The 23,979-nt window shown below is 45.7% G+C and overlaps 1 protein-coding gene across 5 annotated transcripts in view; it reads left to right on the top strand.

The window, feature by feature from the left end:
- mpp3b (MAGUK p55 scaffold protein 3b) overlaps positions 1 to 22,700 on the top strand; it is a 61,471-nt gene extending 38,771 nt beyond the window's left edge. For 2 of the 5 annotated variants that reach the window (XM_056253094.1, XM_056253097.1), the window contains 7 exons: positions 2,094 to 2,165; positions 2,481 to 2,642; positions 8,509 to 8,589; positions 8,807 to 8,900; positions 9,211 to 9,319; positions 10,703 to 10,831; positions 21,864 to 22,700. In XM_056253094.1, coding sequence (XP_056109069.1) covers positions 2,094 to 2,165; positions 2,481 to 2,642; positions 8,509 to 8,589; positions 8,807 to 8,900; positions 9,211 to 9,319; positions 10,703 to 10,831; positions 21,864 to 22,043 — 827 coding nt within the window. In that variant the 3' untranslated portion in view covers positions 22,044 to 22,700. The remainder of the gene's footprint in view (positions 1 to 2,093; positions 2,166 to 2,480; positions 2,643 to 8,508; positions 8,590 to 8,806; positions 8,901 to 9,210; positions 9,320 to 10,702; positions 10,832 to 21,863) is intronic. The other 3 variants (XM_056253098.1, XM_056253096.1, XM_056253095.1) reach the window with 2 other exon arrangements.
- The last annotated feature ends 1,279 nt before the right edge of the window (positions 22,701 to 23,979 follow it).

Genomic DNA, 23,979 nt, shown 5'->3' with positions numbered 1-23,979 from the left:
GCCACGGCCACCTCGGGACTCGGCCGTGAAGTCAGTACTGAAGCGGTCTTCATATGGAGGAAGCCGAGCGGCTGCATCTACCATATGCCCCAGGAGCCTCTTAAAGAGTTTCAGTGGGACCCTTTCTCACTTCTATACAGCACTAACCATCCACACACTCTTTTTCAGAGATGCGGTGGACCGAATCCATCTCCAAACTAGAAAAGAAGTTCGAAAAAGGGGCCATCAATTAACACAGGACCAAGATGGTTGTACCCTAGAGAGGTGGGTCACAATTAAGGACGGGCTTATAGAAGCCGGCCTTCATATCGGCTGGTGGGAGCAGCTGTATCGCGTCCTTCGCCATTAGACTGCGATGTGCGCACACAAGACAGGAGTACTGCTCAAAACTTAGGTGTGACTAAAGTCCCTATTTTTAGGAGCATATTTGCTCAACACCTAGCTGTGATGAATATCACTGAGCTTGGGCGGAAGCAGAGCGAAAAGGAATCGCAAGCCGAGTCTGATGGTATAGTTTGGGGCCACCTGGACCGGTTGGGAGGCATTTTTGGCTTCCACGAACCGGGCCAGGCGACCACAGACGTACCCGAGGTGGGGCAGCGAGGTGGAGGACAGGGACCTGGCTCGGAAGGCCCGAAGGCGGCCCGAAGCAGGGTCTGAGTGTGGTGCACAACACTTACCTGTCTCCACGAGACTGCCAGGGATTCGTGAGAAGGCGGGTGACCGGGTCCTCGAACCGCACCCAGCTACCGTGCTGGCGAACAAGAGGGCTGGCCTCTGGCCTCACCCGGGGGGAGGGAGTGGATTGGTGACCAACTCCAAGAGCATCCTCCTCCATCCTTGAGCAGCCTGCTCAGGAATGCTTTCGCTGTCGCTTGCCGCCTGGCTTGGCAACGCCTGGAGCGGGCTGGACGTCCCTACTGCGGCCGGCTCCATGTTGAGGCCTGGCTGGAGGCTGCTGCAGAGGCCCAGCGGGAGCAGCGGCAGGGGAACGCCCTCGGCGACAAGCAGGCGGAGGAACTGCCACCGGCGGCGGGGGGAGGTATCAGCGGGCCGCCGGGACATGATGTGCCGGATGGCCTCCGTCTGCGCTTGGGTGGCAGAGAACTGTTGGGCGCAGTTCTCCGCCACGTTGCCGACCAGCCCAACCTGGGAAATTAGGGAGACCAGGAACCGAACCTTTTCCGCATCCGCCATATCAACCAGGCTGAGCCAACGATGGCTCTCCTGAACCACTAAGGTGGACATCGCCAGAGGCCAGCTCACCCTCCGATGCTGCTACCGACATCTTATGGGGCATGGTAGGCGGGGTTCGCGAAGGTGAGTCTCTATCTCAACACCGCAACAGTCATATTCCCGCAATGAGAACATGAACCGTCCACAAAAGCTGCTTCAGCGTGCTGTAAGCCTAAACACGTGATGCAACAATTGTGACCAACATGGACGCATCCAGAAACGCACAGGTGGAATGACATCTTGAAAAAGACGCAAAGGCACCCGTGTTGCTCTTTCAGGAAATAGGACCCATCACCAGTGCCGCAGCACACAGAGGAATGACCGCGGCAACACTGAACAGTGAACTGAAACAGTGAAGCACTCACCTTTCCACCCTTTAACCAGCCGTCAACAAACACAAACATTTAGAAATTTGTTGCTGTTAAAAGCAGGTTGAGAGCTCAAAGCTTGCGATCACCGCTGCACCTGCGCTGTAGAAACCACCAGCACTGGGAGAGACTTCCAGAAGAACACCGACACACTCGCTCGTTGAAAACAACAGCACTCTTCATCAAACGACTGGCTCCGAAGCAAAAGGCAACTAGTGCGTACATCCACTTCAGTATTTATGCCTGCGCCACGGGGGCGGAGTGTGTGATGCAAGTCACGCACGCCAAATTCCATTGGCTCATTCAATAGTACTCGAAGATGACTGGCTCCCTGGCGTGATCCCATTCAGTCGACGTCGACTACGTCTGACGTTCTCGACTGAAAGGGAACTATTGCTTTGGGCTAATGGCTCACGCAGGCTTTGGCATGGCTGATAGTCATGATAGTCTCTATAGAATTATGCTGGCTGTGTGATGGTCTAACATTAGTTGTAGTTTCTCCAAAGTGTAAGGCGGTGGCACCGTCCTGTGGCCAGGCCTTTTCCTGGGAGTTTTACTCAGGTACCACGTTTCTTTCATACTTGTAAGGTAAATAGATGTATTACTGCTTTAACTTATTCAGTGCTATTAAATTGTACAAAGCAGATGAACAGCGTGCTGCTATTTGACCCTGAGATGCAGCTGTTACATAAAATCAGCTGCAGTGTGAGAGGTGTGATATTTTTAGTCTGGAGGATGCACCTCTTTCCACCCTTGTCTTATTGTCTGATCTTTGTATCTTGTTATGTATCAAATCTGTCATGTCTATTTCTGATCTTCGTTTTTAGATGTTATTTTCCTATTTTGATCTATTGGAAAATCTCTCTGCTCTCACAGCTGGTCTAAGGAGAAGCTTCAGGCTAAGCCGCAAGGATCATCAGGGTTCTACCAAAGAGTCTCATTCAGCGGAGTCTGCAGAGAATGAGTTCCTCATATATGAAGAGGTGACCCTACATCAGATGAGACCTCAAGATAAACCAAGACTTGTGGTGCTGATAGGTAAGATTCGAGGGATTTCAGAGCAATCTAAATGACCAAATCTTTGCCTGTCTTCAGAATGTAATTTCCTTTGAGTTTTCTCTCTCTCTCTCTCTCTCTCTCTCTCTCTCTCTCTCTCTCTCTCTCTCTCTCTCTCTCTCTCTCTCTCTCTCTCTCTCTCTCTCCCTCTCCCTCTCTCTCTCTCTCTCTCTCTCTCTCTCTCTCTCTCTCTCTCTCTGCGCATGCGTGAGCGTCTGTTGAGCGAGTGTGAGGTGCGTGTGGTGAGTGCGAGTGGTTTATGCCCGCTGTGGCTTTCTTCTTTCAAATCTTTTTCTTTCAATCTCTTTGAGTTTTTTTTTTTGTATTTGTGGTGTATCGGGTGGTGGAATAAGGCTCCCGCGAGAGGTTTCTCGGGCGTCAGCAACCAGTGTATGTGTGTCACTGGGAAGCATGGCAGCCCAAAACACAAACACCTGTTTAGACTCTCTCACGCGGCGTCACGGAGTGAAAGTGGTGTCCGCGGTGAATGTGGAGGAGTGCATTCTTGCAGTTGGAAATGTTGTTGGCCATGAGTGTATTTTAGCGGCATCTAGGATGAACAATGCAATGGTTTTGTTTTTAAATTCTGTTGAGAGAGCGAATGAAGTAGTGGAAAAAGGTGTAGTGATCAGTGGTTTGTTTACCCCAGTGCTTCCCCTTTCTACACCCGCGAAAAAAGTCACTCTGTCTAACGTACCACCGTTCATAAAAGATGAGATGCTAATAAAAGAGCTGTCACGGTTTGGAAAGATAGTCAGTCCCGTGAAAAAGATCGTTCTGGGTAGCAAATCAGACTTGATTAAACATGTGGTGTCTTTCAGGCGATTTACTTATATGATCCTGAAGGATAATCGAACTGACCTCAACCTGAATTTGAAACTCAGAGTTGACGACTTTGATTACACTGTCTTTGTAAGCACTGATGTGATGAAGTGCTTTGGCTGTGGAAAAACTGGGCATTTAGTGCGTGCTTGTCCGGACAGTAATGGTACAAATACACAAGGTGTCTTGGGTGAAGCTGGTGTGCAGGTCAGGAATACAGCGGATAATGTTCCTGATTTAACCCAAACTGATCCCAGACCATCCACTAGTGGTCTAACTGAGACAATACCTCATGAGAATCAGGCCATAGCTGCGAATAACGAGGAGAATGCTTTAGTTGATGTAGTTGATAGAGGTGAGCCCAAGGCTGATGAGAGCATGGATATTTCGCATGTTACTACTGTAGTGTCTGAATCAAAGTCTCCTTCAGAGAGTGTCAACGTAAGTGAAAATTTAATGATGGATCTAGATCAGGCAGTTTTTAAAACACCGTTAAAGAGGAAAAAGAATGACAAGGTTTCTGAATCAAAACAAGCTAAAAAAACAGAAAATGAAAGGGAGTCTGATGATGATGTTGGTAATGAGAGTGATCTCTCTGATTCTGGTGCTTCTAGTTGTTCCCAGAATGAGTGGACGTGTCGAGATTATGATACTGAAGAAATCAAGAAGTTCTTAAAAATGTCAAAAAACTCGAGGGGGGTACAGGTTGCTGATTATTTTCCAGACATAAAGCGTTTTGTGGAAAATACGAGGGCTTTCATGGCTGAGGGATGTTTCACAAATAAAGAAGTCTATAGGTTGAAAAAATTTGTGACAAAACTCCAACAACAATTGAGTAATTAATGGCAGTAAATTGGATTAATTTTTTGGCCCTTCTTGGCTTTTTTTTTCTCTATGGCCTAAGTTTATTTTTTTATAACTTTCACATGGGTGACTTTCGCGTTGCATCCTTAAATGTAAATGGAGCAAGAGAATGCATAAAACATATACAAATACATAATACTATGAGTCAGAAACAACTTGATGTTTTATTTTTGCAAGAAACACATAGTGATACAACAAATGCTGATGAATGGGCGAAAGAATTTAAAGGTCTTTCGTTTTTTAGTCACAAATCCTCACTTAGTGGTGGTGTGGCTATTTTATTTGCCAATAGTTTTACTCCCTCTAATATTGAGACGGAAGAGGTTGTGAACGGTAGATTGCTAAAGATTCGAGCCCAGGTTGAGAACCACATTTTTGTTTTTATATGTGCATATGCTCCAACTCTACCAGCAGAAAGAATGGTGTTTTTACATACTCTTTGTGAAACATTGGATAAATGTAATAGCGAGGAGCATTTATTTTTAGGTGGAGACTTCAACTGTGTAGAAAGTAACATGGATAGAAATCATGTAGAGCCACATTTGCTTTCTCGTAAGCGACTCATCCAGTTGATCGAAACAAACGATTTATGTGACGTCTGGAGGAGTTTAAATGGGAATTTAAAGCAGTACACATGGGCACATGCCCGTGATAATAGGTTGTCATTGGCAAGACTAGATAGATTCTATGTTTTTAAACATCATCTTAGTACTTTTAAAAATTGTTTCATAATCCCAGTTGGGTTTTCAGATCATAGTCTTGTTATATGTACAGTAACTTTACACTCTGTCAAGCCGAGAAGTGCTTACTGGCACTTTAACACAAATTTATTAAGTGATGCACATTTTAGAGAAACTTTTATATTTTTTTGGGAAAACTTTAAGAAGGAAAAAACTGATTTTCAGTCTTTAGAAAAATGGTGGGAGTTTGGTAAAGTACAAATCAAACAACTATGTCAACAGTACACTCACAATGTCACGAAAGATATAATTAAATCCATAAAAGTTTTAGAAGATGAAATTCTGAAATTCGAAGAAGTGGCAGAGTCAAGTGGAGATCAAACACACATCGAATCCCTTTTTTTAAAGAAATCTGTTTTGTCCGACATACAAAAAGTGAAGGCACAGGGGGCGCTTGTTCGGTCACGTTTTAAAGATATAGACCAGATGGATGTACCGTCCAAATTTTTCTTTAGTCTAGAAAAAAAGAACGGTCAGAAACGTTTTATACATTCTTTATTTTCTGAGACCGGTTCTCTTGAATCAGACCCTAGAGAAATTCGGAAAAGAGCAAACAGTTTTTATGAAAAGCTTTATAGTTGTGAACACAGGGAAGATCGGGTTATTGAACAGTGTTTTTATGAAGAGCTACCAAAGGTCTCTGAAGAGTCCAATGCAGAGCTCAAGAGAGCTATAAGCCTGGGAGAACTGCACGAAGCGCTCCAGAGCATGGAGAACGGCAAGGCTCCTGGGATAGACGGAATCCCAGTGGAGTTCTATAAAGCCTTTTGGCCTGTGGTAGGGGAGGATCTGCTGGCGGTTCTCAGTGGCAGTCTAGTCGGAGGACGTCTGCCGCTGAGCTGCAGAAGAGCGGTCCTTACTCTTCTGCCAAAAAAAGGTGATGTGAGAGACATAAAGAACTGGCGGCCTGTATCTTTATTGTGTTATGACTATAAATTGCTCTCAAAAGTTTTAGCTACTAGACTAGGAAGAGTTTTGGAGGAGGTAATCCACTCTGGTCAGTCCTACTGTGTACCTGGAAGATCAATTTTTGATAATATCCATTTAATAAGAGATTTATTTGATGTTTCAAAAATAGTGGGTGTAGATATGGGTTTGATTTCCTTAGATCAGGAAAAAGCGTTCGATCGTGTAGAACACGATTATCTGTGGAAAACTTTGCAAGCATTTGGTTTTAGTTCTGATTTTATAGGTTATATTAAAATTCTGTACAATGACATTGAGAGTCTACTGAAAGTTAACGGTGGCTTATGCGCTCCTTTTAGAGTGTGTCGTGGGGTAAGACAGGGGTGTTCTCTGTCAGGAATACTCTACACGTTGGCAATAGAACCACTTTTAAATAAATTGAGAAGGGTTTTAGAAGGGGTATCTTTACAAGCCTGTAACAGCACTTTATGCTTATCAGCATACGCTGATGATGTTGTCATTATACTTAACAAACAAAATGATGTGGATTTATTATTAAAAACATTGAGAGATTTTGGAACCATTTCTTCAGCAAGAGTTAATTGGGGTAAAAGCGAAGCAGTGTTAATAGGAAAATGGGAAAGAGGGGGACCAACACTCCCAAATGGGTTAAGTTGGAAAAAAGATGGCTTGAGATATTTAGGAGTGTTTTTAGGAGATGAAACGATTGTTCAAAAAAACTGGGAGGGAATAATTGAAAAAATTAAAGGTCATCTGATGAAATGGAAATGGATTGTAAAAAGTTTATCATACAGAGGACGTACTCTGATTATTAATAATTTGGTGGCCTCTTCCTTATGGCATCGACTGGCTTGTGTTGATCCACCTGCATGTATACTTGGGAAAATTCAGTCTCTTTTGGTAGATTTTTTTTGGGAAAGAATGCATTGGATACCTCATAATGTTTTATATTTACCAAAAGAAGGAGGACAAGGACTTGTACACTTGCAGAGTAGGACTGCAGCTTTTCGGCTACAATTTGTACAGAGATTTCTCACTGGTCCAGAGGACTTATGCTGGAGGCCGGTGGCCAGTACGATTTTAAAGACTGCTGAAGGACTGTGTTTGGACAAGTCGTTGTTCTTGTTAAATTCCGGGAAAATCAACACATCCAGAATGCCGGAGTTCTACAAGAATCTTTTTAAAGTGTGGGACATTTTTCATGTTAAAAGAATTGAGTCTACATCCTCCTTGTTTTGGCTGTTGAAAGAACCTCTGATTTATGGGTCACGTTTGGACATTTTAGGGGCATGTGGGTCAATGTCTGCAAATTTTATTAAATCTAAGATCACAACACTTGGGTGTTTAATCAATGTGGCCGGCTCAAGTTTTGATAAAGTTGAAGATTTAGCTGTTTTGTTGGGAGTTAAGTCCATGCGAATTGTTGCACAAGTATTACATAAACTGCAATCTGCTTTTACAACGGAAGAAACAAAAATGCTTCAAGGTTACTGTAAAGGGGAGTTTATCCCTGATGAGAGGGACACATTTCCAAATCTGCTTCTTTCACCAAAGTTAGGTGAATGTACAGGAGTGTTTTTGGAATCTGGAAAATTGACAGATATGGATTTGCATGAAAGTAATGGGAAAAAGTTGTATAAAGCTTGTGTGAAATCTTTTAACAAAAAGGGACTACATGGAAGAGTTGACACGCCATGGCGTACTGTGTTTCAGATGAATGACAGTGTCAGGCCAGAGTGGAGAGCGCTGTACAAGCCACCGTTAGCTAAAAGAGATGGAGATCTACAATGGAGGATTTTGCATGGCATTATTGCTGTGAATGCTTTTATTTCTGTTTTAAATCCAGATGTTGGCAAAGAATGTCCTTTTTGTTTTCAGAGAGAGACTGTTTTTCACACATTTTTGTATTGTTCAAGGCTTAAGCCTTTATTTGATGGTTTGCAGAATCTTTTTAATTGTTTTAATGAGAAGTTTTCTGTGCAGACTTTTATTTTGGGCTTTAAATATGTTCAAAAGCGAAAGTACGAGTGTCATTTGTTGAATTTTATTTTGGGTAAAGCCAAAATGGCCATCTATATTAGTAGAAGAGATAAAATTGAAAAACAAAGTGATTATAATGTTGAAAGGGTGTTCGCAGCTATGATCAAATCAAGGCTTGTAATTGATTTTCGTTTTTACAAAGCTATGGATTCCCTAAATGTGTTTGAAGGAATATGGTGTCACAGAAGAGCGTTGTGTTCTGTCATTGATAATGAACTGCATTTTGCACTTTTTTTATAAAAAAAAAAAAAAAAAAAAAAAAAAAAATTTGGTAATAACTTACATGTTGTTTTATGTGAGGAATCTTTTTGATAAATAAAGATGATTGAAAAATCAAAAAAAAATCTCTCTCTCTCTCTCTCTCTCTCTCTCTCTCTCTCTCTCTCTCTCTCTCTCTCTCTCTCTCTCTCTCTCTCTCTCTCTCTCTCTCTCTCTCTCTCTCACACACTCTCCAGGATCTCTTGGTGCTCGGATCAATGAGCTGAAGCAGAAGGTGATTGCTGAGAATCCTCATCGGTACGGTGTCGCTGTACCACGTGAGTTTATTCTTTCGATTAGTTCTACATTAGAGACTGTGGAGGTCCTGGCTGATACATTAGAAGCTGAATCAAAGTAGATCATGTTCTTGCTTCAGTTTGATGGCCTGAAGTTGAAGAGCTTCTAATCTCAATAACTACATGTCATATATTGCAAATTCAAATATGTTAAATTAACTGAAATGATTGTATACTTTGTATAATCATTTTCTAACAGACACAACAAGACCCAGAAAGAGTCATGAGAAGGAGGGCGTAGAATACCACTTCATCTCCAAGCAGGCCTTTGAGGCTGACATACAATCTAATAAGTATGTTATATGAAATAGTTTTAATATGTTGGATGCATTTTTGGTCAATATTGTAACACATCTGTGTGACATTTTGTTAAAGGCATAGTCCACCCAAAAACATGGAATACTTTGGGTACCATCTATCGTAACTGCATGAAACTTTTCTTATGTGTTTTGAGAAAGAAAATCATACAGGTTTGGAATGACGAGCGTGAGTAAACTATGAGAGAATTGTCATTTTTGGGTGAATTATCCCTTTGATAGTGTTATAAAATTTAATTTTACTGGCATTTTAATTGATGATAAACGCCATATTGTGTATGTCCAGGTTTATTGAACATGGTGAATATAAGAATAACCAATATGGGACGAGTCTGGAGTCAATCTGGACTGTCCTGGCGAGAAATAAAGTGTGTCTGGTAGATGTTCAACCTGAGGTAAATGTAGCGTTCTCTTATTTTTACTATTGTCAGTTTGCTTTTCTCTGTATTTCTGATTCTCAGATCTTGTGATATGTGAAGTGTCATAGAAATTTTCAGACCAATTTAATCTGACTTAAAGTGCCCCAATTATGCTATTTTAAAGTCTCCTAATTTTGTTTTGGAGATTTCCTACAACAGCATCAAAGGTCGAAAAACAGTTTCATTTTCTCATAATATACATTGCACATCACCACATTGTTCAATGATTATCAAACGAATCGATGGATGAATCACTCTCTCTAAATCCCTCCTTTCCGTGAGCTATTCTGCTCTGATTGGCCAGATGGCACAGTCTTTTGTGATTGGTTTACCGCATACAGCACCTGTTGGAAACAAAAACGACCATTACCATAATAACTTCAGCTCCGTCCTGAGTCTTCCTACAGCTCAGCGATTGTAAACTAAAGACAGTAATGATGATGTCAATTTTACCATATCAATCTGAGCGCGAGACTTGAAAGTCCGAAGATGAAACATTGGAAGAACTAGTTATTCAACCCGAAAAGTCGTCAGTAAAATGACATTAGAGGGCTGGTCAAGTTGTATGTGGGCGGTAATAAGGTTTATTAGCGGCCGGAAGTCACTTCAGACACAGCAGAGCAACTCTAAGATCAGAAAAATACACACAAATTTATACCTTGCAGGTTATGTTAAAAAATAACCAAGTTACACACGCTTTGCACGAGCTGAACAGTTTCTTAAATTTGATTGGTTAAACTCATCTGGGCTGACAGTGGCAGCTGACACCTTCCTGGTGCCAAGCAATGATGTCTAGACTATTTAATCAAATCAATTTTGATCAAATAGACTATTTAATTTAAACATATTTTTAAAATAGCTTGAATTTAACTCTACACCCTTCCTTCATTTAGTATATGCCAAACCATGAACATGCAAATTAGCTTTTTAGTGATTTTAAAGAAGGGATGTGATTTTTCTGTATTTATACAGATTTCCGTACCTGAAAAGTACGACCCATGTGAATGCGTGAATCCTCACGTAAATTGCATAATGCATTTGTATTGTATTGAAAAGAATAGCTTTGATATTTTGAAAAATAACTCCCTGTTCCATGGGAAAACGTCTCTACCCCGGTTTAGGGGTAGATTATTGTATAAAAGTCAGATTTGTAAGTCACTTTGGATAAAAGTTTTTGCTAATAAATAAATGTAAGTGTAAATAGTGATCTCTTCCACAGTGGTAAGGTTTCTGCTCAACCTAAGCTGGATTTGAATCTACAACTTCTGTTATCAGCAGAGACTCTGGTCTTGATTTTTGCTGAGCACATAATTGGAAACCCATGCTATGATTTTTATTTCCTTTTACTGTAATGCTCAGGCTCTGAAAATCCTCCGTACGGCAGAGTTTAAGCCCTATGTGATCTTTGTAAAGCCACGCATCCCTGAGATTCGTCGGCAACGGAGCTCTCCCACATCACCAGGAAGGGGTGACAATGGACACATCACGGTGAGACTGATTTATATCACCATACTACCCAAATGGTGCTTGTAAATCTCAGTCATTCAACTCTTAAATTGTACACAGTTTACAAAAACTTTTTGGGTTACTTGACTGTATCCCTGTTCCCTGAAAAAGCAGGAATGAGATGCTGCGCTTGATTTAAACATTATGGAAAAACATCTTTGTTTGACCGGTTGTGAACACGTGTGGCAAACATGCCAAGGATTTGGCTTAAATAACCTCTGATGATGACATCATCGGAATGCGCACGTCAGAGGCTATAAATAGACGTGTGACAGGTGCGCTCATCAGGTATATTTGTCTGAAGAACATCGTGGACAGGCCCCCAGTGCGGCAACAAAGTGCAGCATCTTTTTCCTGCTTTTTTTAGTGAACAGTATTACAGTCGAGTAACCTGAGACGTTGCCTTTCAAAAGCTACTCTCAATGCTGCACTTGATTTAAGCACTATGGGAACAAGAATACCAACGTCGCCGCACTGTACCCCTCAAGGTTGTGTAGTTTGTGCGCACAAACACGAGTAGGGCCTCGCCTCTGACATGAGCTTGGGATGTCTGACTCAAGGACATGTGAGCCCGGTGTAACATGAACATCCAAGCTATGAAATCAAATAAATGTGTGCGGAGAGTACCAGCCTGCTGCATCACATACTTGCTGCAAGGGGGCGTCTCTTGCTAAATTCCTGGAAGATGCAACCCCCCTGGTAGAATGAGCCGTAACACCTAGAGGCAAAGCTTGACCGCGCCTCATAGGTTAGAGCAATAGCATCCCTCACCCAATGCGACATAGTCTGCTTTGTGGCGGCCGCCTCCCGGTTACAGCCCCCAACAAGTATTTTAGAACCCATAACAACTGAACAGCTGCTCTGACTTACACCACTGGCTAGTGTGGTGGACGTAATTCTGAAGAGCATGAACTAGACACAGTGAGTGGAGTCTCTCCTGCTCCGGCGAAGTGAACGGCAGAGGACAGAAAGCTTCAAGGAAGTGAACTTTTGGAAGATAGTCGGGGTGAAGGTGCAAAATAGCCTTGAGCAATCCAGGGGCAAAGACTAAGCAGGCTGGCAAAACCGACAGAGCCTGCAAATCCCCAATCCTCTTTAGTGAGAAGATGGAGAAGGAAAACGAATCGGTTACCTAACGTAACCTCGGTTCTCTCTAGATGAGGGAACGAGTATTGCGTAAGCTAGCTTACACTACGGGAAAGATTCATCTTTTCTGAGAAATTGAAGCCAAAAAATTATCCTATAATTTTGTATCCATTGTCAACGCAGTTCAGCTGCAGCAGACCATGAGCGGGCTAGCTAGCAGCTCATTGGTTCGCTCACAGAGAACTGCTTAAGCCTATGAGGAGACACGAATGAACTCTCGGCCAATGAGAGTCTGACATGCTCTCATTGCGTCAGAGCCCGCCGAAACGGGCGTGGTCAGAGAGTATAATATTGGCGTCATAGGCTGTAAACTCTGGTTTTCATAGAATTAAGCGAGAACGCTAGTAGCACAAGCACGGCCAGGAACGCAATACTCGTTCCCTCATCTAGAGAGAACCGAGGTTACGTTAGGTATTGCGTAAGCTAGCTTACGCTACGGGAACACCTGGTCAACGCCGTGCGTGCTAAGCATCCACTATGAGTCCCAGGGGAGACCCCAGGGAACCCTTATGAGTGGGAATAAATATATGTACATGTGACAAAGGCCAGCAGAGCGGGCCGGAAATTGTGTAGTACATAAGCACATGATAGAGAGGGACAGAGCGAAACTGGTCTGTGTGAATAACTCCCTATAGTGCAGCTCAACCAGAAGAGCTGTAACATACTAGACTGCTAGTAGTTTAGCCTGCAAGGCGGGAACTTCCAGATTGTAAAATCTGACAAAGGTGGAGGGGGAAGCCCATCCCGCTGCCACACAAATGTCATGAATGGAAATTCCGCTGGACCATGCCCACGATGAGGCCATGCCTCAAGTGGAATGAGCCCTGATGCCCAGAGGGCATGGCAGGTCTTTTGATGCGTATGCGGCTGCAATGGCATCAACTATCCATCTGGATAGAGTCTGTTTCGAGGCGGCCAACCCTTTGGTGCGCCCACCGAACGAAACAAAAAACTGCTCGGATCGTCTGACCGGAGCAGTGCGAGTAATGTATAATCTCAGGGCCCTGACCGGACACAGGAGATTAGAGTCAGATTCGCTATCGGATGCAGGCAGAGCCGATAGGGAAATAACTTGTGCCCTGAACGGGGTACCAATCGCTTTTGGGACATAACCATGTCTAGGTTTGAGAACGACTAAGGAGTCATTGGGCCCAAACTCGAGACAGGAAGCGCTAATGGACAGCGCGTGAAGGTCTCCCACACGTTTTACTGACGCGAGCGCGAGCCGAAAAACTGTTTTGAGCGAAAGGTATTTGAGGTCCACAGTGTTTAGCGGTTCGAATGGGGGGGGCTTTCATAGCTTCGAGAACTATGTAAAGGTCCCAAATCGGCACCGAAGGGGGGCGTGGGGGGTTCATCCTTCTAGCTCCCCTGAGGAAGCAGATGACCAAGCCATCTTTGCCCAGTGACTGGCCGCACCGGGGTTCAACGAACGCTGCGACGGCTGCCACATACACCTTGAGAGTGGATGGGGACCTGCCCTTGACCTGCCCTGGGCTAGCGCGTCCTCGCTCTTTGAGAAAAATAGTGGGCAGTGGGTGTTCTCTTCTGAGGCGAAGAGGTCCACCTCTGCTCTGCCGAATATTCGCCACAGCTTTTGGACTGTAAGAGTGTGCAGGGACCATTCCCCGGGGGGAATGGGGTTCCTGGACAGACTGTCTGGACCGTCGTTCAGATGGCCCGGCACGTGCGTCGCTCTGAGCGAGAGCAGGTGACACTGAGACCAAACTAAGATGCGTTCTGTCAGCCGGAAGAGATTCCTGGATCTGACTCCGCCCTGACGGTTTAGATAGGAGACCACGGCTATATTGTACGAACGGATCAGCACGTGGTGACCGTGAATGCGTGGAAGAAAGCGCGTGAGCGCGTTCTCGACCGCCAACAATCTCCAAACAGTTTATGTGGAGGAGGCTCTCTTGAGCTGACCAGGGGCCGAAGGCCGGTGAGCCCTCGCAGACCGCACCCCAACCCGTGTTGGATGCGTCTGTCGAGATGACTTTTCGGCGAGAAAGGGTCCCCATGGAAACGGGGAAAAGCTGAAACCATTCTGCCACAGTCCATGGCTGCAGAGCTGTGATACAGGTCTGTGTTACTTTTATCAGCTGGCGGCCCGTGGTCCACGCACGGTGAGACACACGGCTCTTCAACCAGAGCTGAAGCGGGCGCATGCGCAGTAACCCCAGCTGGAGCACCGCGAAGGCTGAGGCCATGTAACCCAACGCCCTCTGAAAAGTTTTCAGAGGTGTGAGTCTGTTCATCTGAAAAGATGCGGCGAAACGCTGAACACGGCGCGCGCGCTGTGTTGACAGACGAGCCGTCATCGTGACCGAGTCTAGCTCTATACCCAAGAAGGAGATAGTCTGACTGGGTTGTAGTGCGCTCTTTGTCCAGTTGACAGAGAGGCCCAAAGCTTTCAGATGGTCGAGGAGAACTGTACGATGAGACAGTAGCTCTCTCTGTGATTGTGCCAAAATCAGCCAGTCGTCCAAATAGTTCAGTATTCGCAGCCCCTGACTCCGCAGGGGGCGAGCGCCGCATCCATGCACTTCGTGAACTTACGGGGTGCTAAGGATAGGCCGAACGGAAGGACGGTGTATTGATAAACCTGGCCTTCGAAGGCGAAACGTAAGAATGGCCTGTGAAGGGGATTTATCTGAATCTGAAAGTAAGCATCTTTCAGATCTAGTGAAATGAACCAGTCCCCCTGGCGCACATGCGCGAGGAGTTTTCTGATAGTGAGCATTTTGAACGGTCTCTTCATGAGAACTTTGTTCAGAAATCTGAGGTCTAAGATTGGTCTGAGGCCGCCGTCTTTCTTGGGAACCAGAAAATAACGGCCGTAAAACCCCGACTCGCTCATAGACAGAGGAACTCTCTATAGCCCTTTTGCACAATAGGTTTGCTATCTCTGAACGGAGCAGCGTCACTGCTTCTGGGTTCACAATAGTTTCTAGCCGCGCTCGAAAACGTGGAGGGCGGCGGTGAAACTGTAAGCGATAGCCTGGCCTTATTGTGTTTAGCACCCACTGGGAAATTCCCGGAATAGCTTCCCACGCTTTGAAGCGTAATGCTAGGGGGTGAATGGCTACATGGTCCCCGTTGCTGCACATAGCGGGCTGTGTGAGCGCGCTCATAGTGTTTATGACAGCGGGACTTACACTCAGAGAGGAGTTTATGGGCCATGTAACAGAGTGAGCAGAACTCACGTACTTCGTGAATGGGACGAGAGCGGAAAAAATGCGAGAGCGGCTGCATAAGCGCGCCAAAGAGACCGTGTGCGCGTCCCACGCACTCTGAAACTCGAGCGGGTTGGAACCGCTTTATGAGAGTGGACTCTGTGTGAGACACGGGAACTGAAGTGCTTTTGTGTATGAGTGAACACAGTGTTGTGGGCACATTTTCTACACAGGAGGCTTTTATGCTCTTTATGAGATTTCTCTGGGTCGCCGTGAAAACGGCGTTTGCGCTCATGCAAGCGGGAAGGGAGACCGGCTTGGTAATGGCGGAGTACACTGCTGTAGTGGCCGCGTGAGCGGGGACTAACAGAGGGCGAAACTTTGACGGCGGTCCGGCCGCGGCGGGAGAGCGCCGTCTTTTTCTCAGCTGTGCTAGGCAGACTTCGAGTGATCAGGTTTCAGCGCGATCCTAGGCCGAGGCCCCCGAGGAGGCGGCGGTCTGTGGCGGCTGTCAGAGCGAGAACGAGGGCGGCCGCCCTGGCGTCGCTGAGAAGTCTGACTGTGCTGAGCTGGGCGCTGGGGTGGGGCTCGTGCAGGAGGCTGGTCACGTGAGCGGCCTGCAGAGGAGCTAGCGTGACGAGGCAGAAAGAGATTCATGGCCTGGGAGGCTTTCTGCACTTCGGAAAATCGGTCGACGATACCCGTGACAGCAGATCCGAAGAGGCCGGATGGAGAGAGCGGGGCGTTGAGAAAGGCGGCGCGCTCAGAATCTCCCATGTCGGCGAGTGTGAGCCACAAATGTCTCTCAGACACACAAATGGCGGCCATGCATTTCCCCAGGGCTTGAGCAGCAGATTTTGTAGCGCGAAGGGCAATGTCCGTGGCGCTCCTCAAATCCGCGACTGGAGGGGGATTTTTTCCGCTCTCGTCCCATTCACGAAGTACGTGAGTTCCGCGTGCAGTTCAGGCAGGAAGGGCGCGGCCCGTTTAGTGGCGGGAATAGCTGCTGTCCATACGGTTGATGGTCTGCTCGGGGGGAGGGGACCAATCGAGTCTGAGGCGTTCGACGGCCTGTGAGAGGAGGCGCACTAATTCCTCCTCGATTCCAGCGCGGGTCCCGGTGGATTCTCGGGCCGAGGAGGCGTGAGAACCGGACCATTCCTCACTGTCTGAGTCGAGATGCGAACATACCTCCTTGATGTCCGCGGCGTCATCGGAGGCGACAGAGCGGCCACTCTGCGGCAACTGTATGTCCGGAAGCGGCGGAGAAGGAGAGCGGGAGGCGACAGGCTCCGGCGGGATGAACGCTTCTGGCTGGGGTTCCGGCGGCCTCTGAGAGCAGCGTTTCTTCTTCCGCGGCGAAGTCAGAGGCGGCGCGGAAGCAACTTTAGTGGCCTGAAGTCGAGCCTGCAGGGTCGACAACGGCATGTCTTCGCAGAGATCGCAGCCGCCATCGGCGAGGGCGAGCTCGGCGTGCTCCAATCCGAGGCAGAGAGCGCAGATGACGTGGCGGTCTCCATCCTCGAGGGGAGCGCGGCAAGAACCGCAGGAGATTTACGAGACATCTTGAAAAAGACGCTCGGCTCTTTTAGATACAAAATGTACAGGAAGCTTTTTGTAAAAAGGATACAAATCCGTCGGATGGCGCTAGCTCGCAGGACGGCTGAAGGTGGCGAAGACGGCCGGCTTCCTCAGTCTCCCAGATGCTCGCTAGAGTTGCCTTTTCGACGACGGCGGCTTCTCTTAGGATCAGCAGATGCGTGTAGCCTCGCTGAAGAGATGAAAATCAGAGTTTACAGCCTAGGATGCCAATATTACACTCTCTGACCACGCCCGTTTCGGCGGGCTCTGACGCAATGAGAGCATGTCAGACTCTCGTTGGCCGAGAGTTCATTCGCGTCTCCTCATAGGCTTAAGCAGTTCTCTGTGACCGAACCAATGAGCTGCTAGCTAGCCCGCTCATCGTCTGCTGCAGCTGAACTGCGTTGACAATGGATACAAAATTATAGGATAATTTTTTGGCTTCAATTTCTCAGAAAAGATTAATCTTTCCCGTAGCGTAAGCTAGCTTACGCAATACGAGAGAACCTCTCGTAAGAGAACCATCTTTAGAGTCAGAAGCTTGACCGGTCGCTGGAAGGAGCCCCTCAAGGACCACGGCTAAATCCCACGAGGGAACTTTTACTCTGATGGGTGGTCTCAGTTGCCTAGCGAGGTAGGGAGCTCTCACACTGGGCCATGGCGTCCAGACCCAGGGGGGCTGGAGGAGTCAGTGAGAAGTAAAAGGGACATTGTTTCTTTTGAAGCGAAGAGGTCCACCTCTGCTTTGTAAAATCTTTCCCAGATCTGATTGACTACATCGGGATGGAGCGTCCAATCCCCATGTATGACCTCCTGTCTGGACACTAAATATGCTCCCACATTCATGCTTCCGGGAACCATTTGTTCAAACGGCACGAACGCAGTCTGTCCTGGTGATTAATATAAACAATTACCGCCGTGTTGTCCACCTGCATCAGGACATGGTAGCCCCTAAACTGCCGGAAGTATTTCAGGGCCAGAAATAGTCAACAATTTAACCCTCTAGGCTCCACGGTCGAGTTTACTCGATAAGATGCGGCACTGAATAAAACGGCCGATTTTGTCAAAAAGGGTGTCAAATTTCATTCGACCTCCCCTCCACTAGATGGCAGACATGTCATACTTCATCCCCGACTCAAAAAAACGTCATGCTTCTATACAAAATCTTCGAGCTAGAGCGCATTGAATCAGTGCAAACAAAAGCGGAGCTAGTGTGCAAGTGAGCCATTTTATCAGAGCAATATTGTCAACGTCAGCGAGTATTTGCATTAGATTATTATTATTATTATTATTATTATCTAATGGCATCAATAAAGCTTACCCGCAATGAAGTGTTGGGTCTTCTATTCGCGGACTCTGATTCTGAAGGGGAATATCTGCCTTCAGAAGATGACGGTGATTCTGAAAGTGAAAGTATAGCCCTACACCAAGCACAAACGGTGAATCCTTTGCCCAATGTAGATGGTCCTTTGCCCAATGTCAGTGGTGGGAACAATGTTTCTCGGGGTCGGAGTGTTCATCGCGAAGTTTGCAGGCGTGTTAGTGTTGTGGGGAACGAGGCGGGAGATTTTTACCACGCTAGCCATGTAGCTTTGTCTTCTGACCGTGTGCCTCTCCGCAATCGCGGCGACAGTATTGTGGTGGAGACTTTGTCTAATGCCACTGGGTATGTTAGACGAGGTCGAAGTATTCATAGGACAGTTAGGGGGCAACGTGGAGGCAGGGTGGGGAGTCGTAATGACAATGACAGTAGTCCGAGCTGTGCACACTTGGCGCGCGAGGCAGATCTGGCCGCGCTGCTCATAGCAGGAGCAGAGGCGGTGTGACACGGGGCAGAGGGGCTATTATGCAAAGTCTGTCGCAAGCTGATGGGAATGCCGGCTTTGAGTACTTGGCCAATGAGGATGAGTACCAAAGTTGGATCACACCCTTTGATCAGCCAATTGGATATCTGGGGGAAAGAGAACTCTCCAATGCCAATTCGCCCCTAGATTATGATTAATGATTTACACAGTTTGTTTACTACTTACTATTTACCTGAGCATTCAGTATTGTGCAATATAGCATACAGAAGGTGAGGGACATTTTGGGGGGAAAGAAGTGCTGCATTTTATCATTTAAACATGTGACTTGAAAATGAAAATTCTATAATCCAAGATGGCCACCACCATATGACGTCATAATATGCTAATTAGATGGGAAAATGTAATCCCTACATAAACTTTGGGTCATCCTTAATATTTCTCTAATTTACAGAAAGTCTCTATCTTTTATCACTTTTAAGATATAGCCCTTTGAAATTAAGATGTCAAAATCGAACATTTTAGGAAAAAAAGAGAATGGCGCCTAAAAAGTTAAGGCAATTGATGTACAAATCGAGATGGCAGCCTCTTTTGACCCCTTGGGCTGGACAGCCATCTAAGACCGCACTCCAGCCCATCAGGGAAGCGTCTGTCATTAGCATCCTGCGACAACAACATGCACCTAGAGTGGGACCCACAGTGGTCTGGGGTTTGAGCCGCATAGAGAGGGGACAAAGCCCGCAGCATGTAACCCTTACCATAAAAATGGATTTTTAGATAGGGCACGAAGCACTCGGCGTGTGCCCTTATCCTTATTTGCCTCTGGGGAGTAACCCTTGTACGAAATCCTCTGGTTCTGAGCCACAGCTGTAACAGTCTCATGTGCAAATGGCCCAAAGGTATCACAGTGCACAAAGCTGCCATAAGAAACTCTTTGAAAGTGTTGGAAAGTAATTTCCTGAACTAGCCTAATATCTCTCAGGGTGTTTAAGATGGACTTGACGCATGCGGGGGACAGCTGTGCCCGCATGGTGACCGAGTCCCATACAACCATTAAATATGTTGTCCTCTGGGCAGGAGAGAGAACTCTTTTCTTGGCATTGAGTCTCAACCTCAGAGATACAAGATGAGTGAGGATGACATCCGATGACGAAGCGCAAGCTCTTGAGACTGGGCCAAAATCAGTCAGTCGTCTATGTAATTTAAAATACGGATGCCCTGGAGTCACAACTGAGCCAAAGCCTACATCCATGCATTTTGTGTATGTGCGGGGTGACAAGGCTAGGCCACATAGAAGAACCCGATATTGGTAAGCTCGCCCCCGAAAGCCGAAAGTAAACCTCAGAAACTTCCTGGGTTGTGGCAGAATTTCTATATGAAAATTTAGGTCCTTGAGGTCAATAGTGACAAACCAATCTTTGTTTTGAATTTGAGACGCAATCATTTTGTTTGTCAACATTTTGAACATGTTGAACAGACTGCAAAAGTCTAGAATTGGTGATGTGGAATGTGGAGGACGTTGCGCAAACTGTATTCCTTTTCCTACGGTTCTCAATACCCAAGCAGATATGTTTGGCAGTAGTTTCCACGCTGCCACCTTCTGGGAAAGGAGCACCAATTTTGATGCAACGTCTGGTGACGCAATGATGGGGGAATATTAAATATCCTGTGTCCTAGAAAACGGCAGGAAGCAACCAAGTATTTAACATTTCTCTGGAAACTGCTGCCCCAAGAAACACATGAGGTGGCAGGGATGGAACAGCGGTGTCGGGAAGGAGCTACTTAGTATATTTTTATGTGCCCCATCTCGCGGGGTGTTTTTTTCCCTAGCAGGTCAGCTTGGTGTGCCTGCATTGGTGTGCAGAGTGGCACCAGCGTGACCCAATGACTGAAACGCCTTCCCTACCAGGGTGAATGTTGTTCTGCACGGCTTGGTGGGGAGAGCTGACTTTTTAAGTGAAGATGAGCTCCCAGGAGAGATAACCCACGAGCGTCTCTTCCAACTGGGGCATCATTGTATAACCACGTACCCTTGCATCCACAATAGTTGTATAAGTCGACGTCGAGGCCTCAACGACGTGAACAATCAGGTTTCCCCCATGAACGAGTTAAGTCGTCATGAAGGTCCTTGAAGAAGGGGAGAGACCGTCGGTGAGGCCCCTCCCCCTGGCCACCGTACAGAAATTTGCTATAACTTTGAGTGCTTGCTCTTTCTCATGTGGCCAGTCTAGCTGTAATTTGGCCACTCCATAAGTGACCATTTCAGGTAACTGCTCACGTGCTTCATCATCGCGGGAGTAGCGAACAGCCAGACAAGATATTAATACAAAGCACCTAGCTTTTCAAATCAGATAAGTATTAAATAATTTCTCATAATTAAATGCAGCCAAATATCAACCAGACAAGTAAAAACGGTCTGGATGAAAGGCTGAATATAGTTATTTTCATATTAGAGCAGTTTCAACAAAGAATCATAAAATCATAGCTTGCAAACACACACAATTTCTTTGAATGCGATCATAGGAACAAGAGAGAAAGGGAAAAAATCTCCAGTCTACTCAATTCCCTCGCATTATTTACATACATAGCGGACCGGCAATCTGTGCGTTGCCTCGCAGACGCGAGATCCGAGGTCCTCAGCCCGCTCTGAAGAAGCGCCGTCTTCAGCAGCGGACGAGAGCATGTCGCGATCCAGAGAGAGAACGAGAGAAAGTTAAGGACCCATCACCCTCTCCTCAGCCAGATCAACTCGTGAGCCCCATGATTTTATCATTGCTTTTCCCTAAGGCGAGTCTGGAGCGGAGCACTTTGATGGGCAATGACTCGCAGTGCTCTCACTCTGCGTCCTCGATGGCTGCTACAGTGTGCTTTTCCGCCAATACATGCGGATCATCATCCAAAATGGGCCGTGAAGCCTTTCTCGCGACATGATTCTCTTTTCTTTTCTTTTCTTTTTGTTTTCAGAGAAAGAGGAAGAGAGTGAGAAAAGGCTTTTTTCTGCTTGACAAAACTAACTCATAGAAAAAGGAATAGTTTGAGAAGAGGTTTGAATAGCAAACAGATGCGTTCATCCTTTGTCTTCAGAACCGCATTGTCACACGTCTATTTATAGCCTCTGACGTGCTCATTCTGATGACGTCATCATCATAGGTTATTTAAGCCAAATTCTTCACGTTTTTTCCACGTGTTCACAACCAGTCAAACAAAGATGTTTTTCCATAGCGCTTTAATCAAGCGCAGCATTGAGAGTAGCTTTTAAAAGGGAATTCTTTTTTTTCTTTATCTCTTTCTCTCTCACATTGTGAAAAGGATGAAGACCTGCAGGACATGAGGCAGTCAGCCGAGCAGATGGACCAGCAATATGGCCATCTAGTGGACAGGGTCCTAGTAAAGGAGGACTCTGCCAGCGCCTGTGTAGAGCTGAGGAATATTCTGGAACGACTCGAGAGGGAGCCACAGTGGGTGCCTGTCAGCTGGGTCCGATCATGATCCTCCCTCCCTCTTTCCTTAAATTCAAACTTGCACATATGGTCTTTTGAAAACATAGACCTCTCTGTCTCTTTCTGAGTCAACTGTCTGCCAGTTTCTGTTTCATCCTGTTTGACATAAGTACTATAAAGCAAAATAAAAGTGCCGTCTGAATTGTTGAAAGTGCACTAGTAAGATTTCTGTTCATACGATTTTGCATGAAAATACCGTAGCATTGAAAAGAAATGTATAACTATTAGCTGAAAGAATTAAATTTCTGTCGAAAAATAATGGTTGTCCTTATTTCTGTCGAGCGAGCTGCACAAATAAACATCAAATGAGGACAGGACTACTTGAATGAGAGGACAACACTGACTCAGGTTTACTCACTGTGTCAAAGCTAGTTTCTGCCAGGCAAAACATCTAGTGTGAAAGTCTCTTGTTTTATCTTCATCTTATGCTGACTGTGTATGTTTAGTCAAATGTAAATGGGAATGATGTAAAATAGTATACTGTATATTTGCAAACGTGTTTATACCTGTGTAAAATAAAATTTCGTATTTGGTCACAGCCTGTCATAATTTTGTTGTAATTGTTAATGTTTTTGTATACAACTGATGACTGTTGCTGTCTGTGTAGTTCATTAGGCAAATAACACATTAAACACAACACAGAGCATGTCAATGTCTTTAGGGCCATACAGTACCATTATGAATGTGTACCATTTTTGAATGTGAATTATTATAATAAAAATAAAGACTGCATCTCTTTTTTGAACTTCTTTTTTATTAGAGAGAACAACATAAAAAACATTATTAAATAATATTTAATTATATTATTAAAATATCTATTAAATAATATATATTATTTCCAAGGAGGAAAGACATCAGCAATGATCTTAGAGAAGCAATTATGGCTGCCATCAATCTGAGAAGGGTTGTACAGCCATTTTCCTACAATTTGAAGTCCATTATTCTACAGCAAGGAAGATTATTCACAAGTGGAAAACATTCAAGACAGTTGCCAATCTTCTCAGGAGTGGACGTCCCAGCAAATGTACCCAAAGGTCAAACTGCAATGCTCAGAGAAATCGCACAACACCCAAAAAGGTCTTGGTTACGGATGTAACTCTCGTTCCCTGAGTAAGGAACGGAGACGTTACGTTGTGACGCAACGTGAGAAATATAAGAAATATAAAACGAGCCAATGGCAAGAAAATGCCATGGGTCTGCGGAATTTGCATAGCGTAACTCCGCCCCACCTTGTGGATATATAAGGAAGGACGCTGGCAACATGCAGATATGTTTCTTCGCTGAGGAGCAGAGATGGAACTCGGGCAATTCCCGTGGTACAGCGGAAGTGGCAGGGAGATGTAACTTCTCCGTTCCCTACTCAGGGAATGAGGGTTACATCCGTAACCGAGACGTTCCCTTTCGTAGTCACTACGAGTTTCGTTGTGACGACGAATGGGATTAAGAATACACATATGACCCGGCCGGTATACATATGGAAGAACACTGGGGTGTTCAGCCTGCAGGGTGGAATGTTTCTACCCCAGGGGTGGCAAGGTGGCTTGCCAAGGGAAAGACACATGCTCAGAGAGGCTTACAGTGAAAATGCACATGTGGGGGTCACCAGTGGGGAACCATGCACATGGAGGCACCTAGCCAACACGAAAGCTGCCGCAGGCATAGACTCTGGCGTTGACGTCAACAGTACTGGAGGAACTCAGGGCTTCTCGGGGAACCTCACCTGAGGAAATTTCGCACGTATCCAGTCCGAGGAGTGGAATGGCGAGCAAGCGAAGACACCTGAGCAGATCCAGTTACCGGCTAGTTGAAGCGAGTACACGAGAGGATACTGGGTGGAGTACACGAGAGGAATGTGTTGGGTGTCACCCAGCCTGCAGCTCTGCAGATGTCTGTTAAAGAGGCGTTATTCGCTAGAGCCCAAGAGG

This window comes from Rhinichthys klamathensis, unplaced genomic scaffold, assembly GCF_029890125.1.
Source record: "Rhinichthys klamathensis goyatoka isolate OS25496 unplaced genomic scaffold, OSU_Roscu_1.1 h1tg000101l_1, whole genome shotgun sequence".
NCBI lineage: Eukaryota > Metazoa > Chordata > Actinopteri > Cypriniformes > Leuciscidae > Rhinichthys > Rhinichthys klamathensis.
This window is presented reverse-complemented; position numbering and strand designations above follow the sequence as displayed.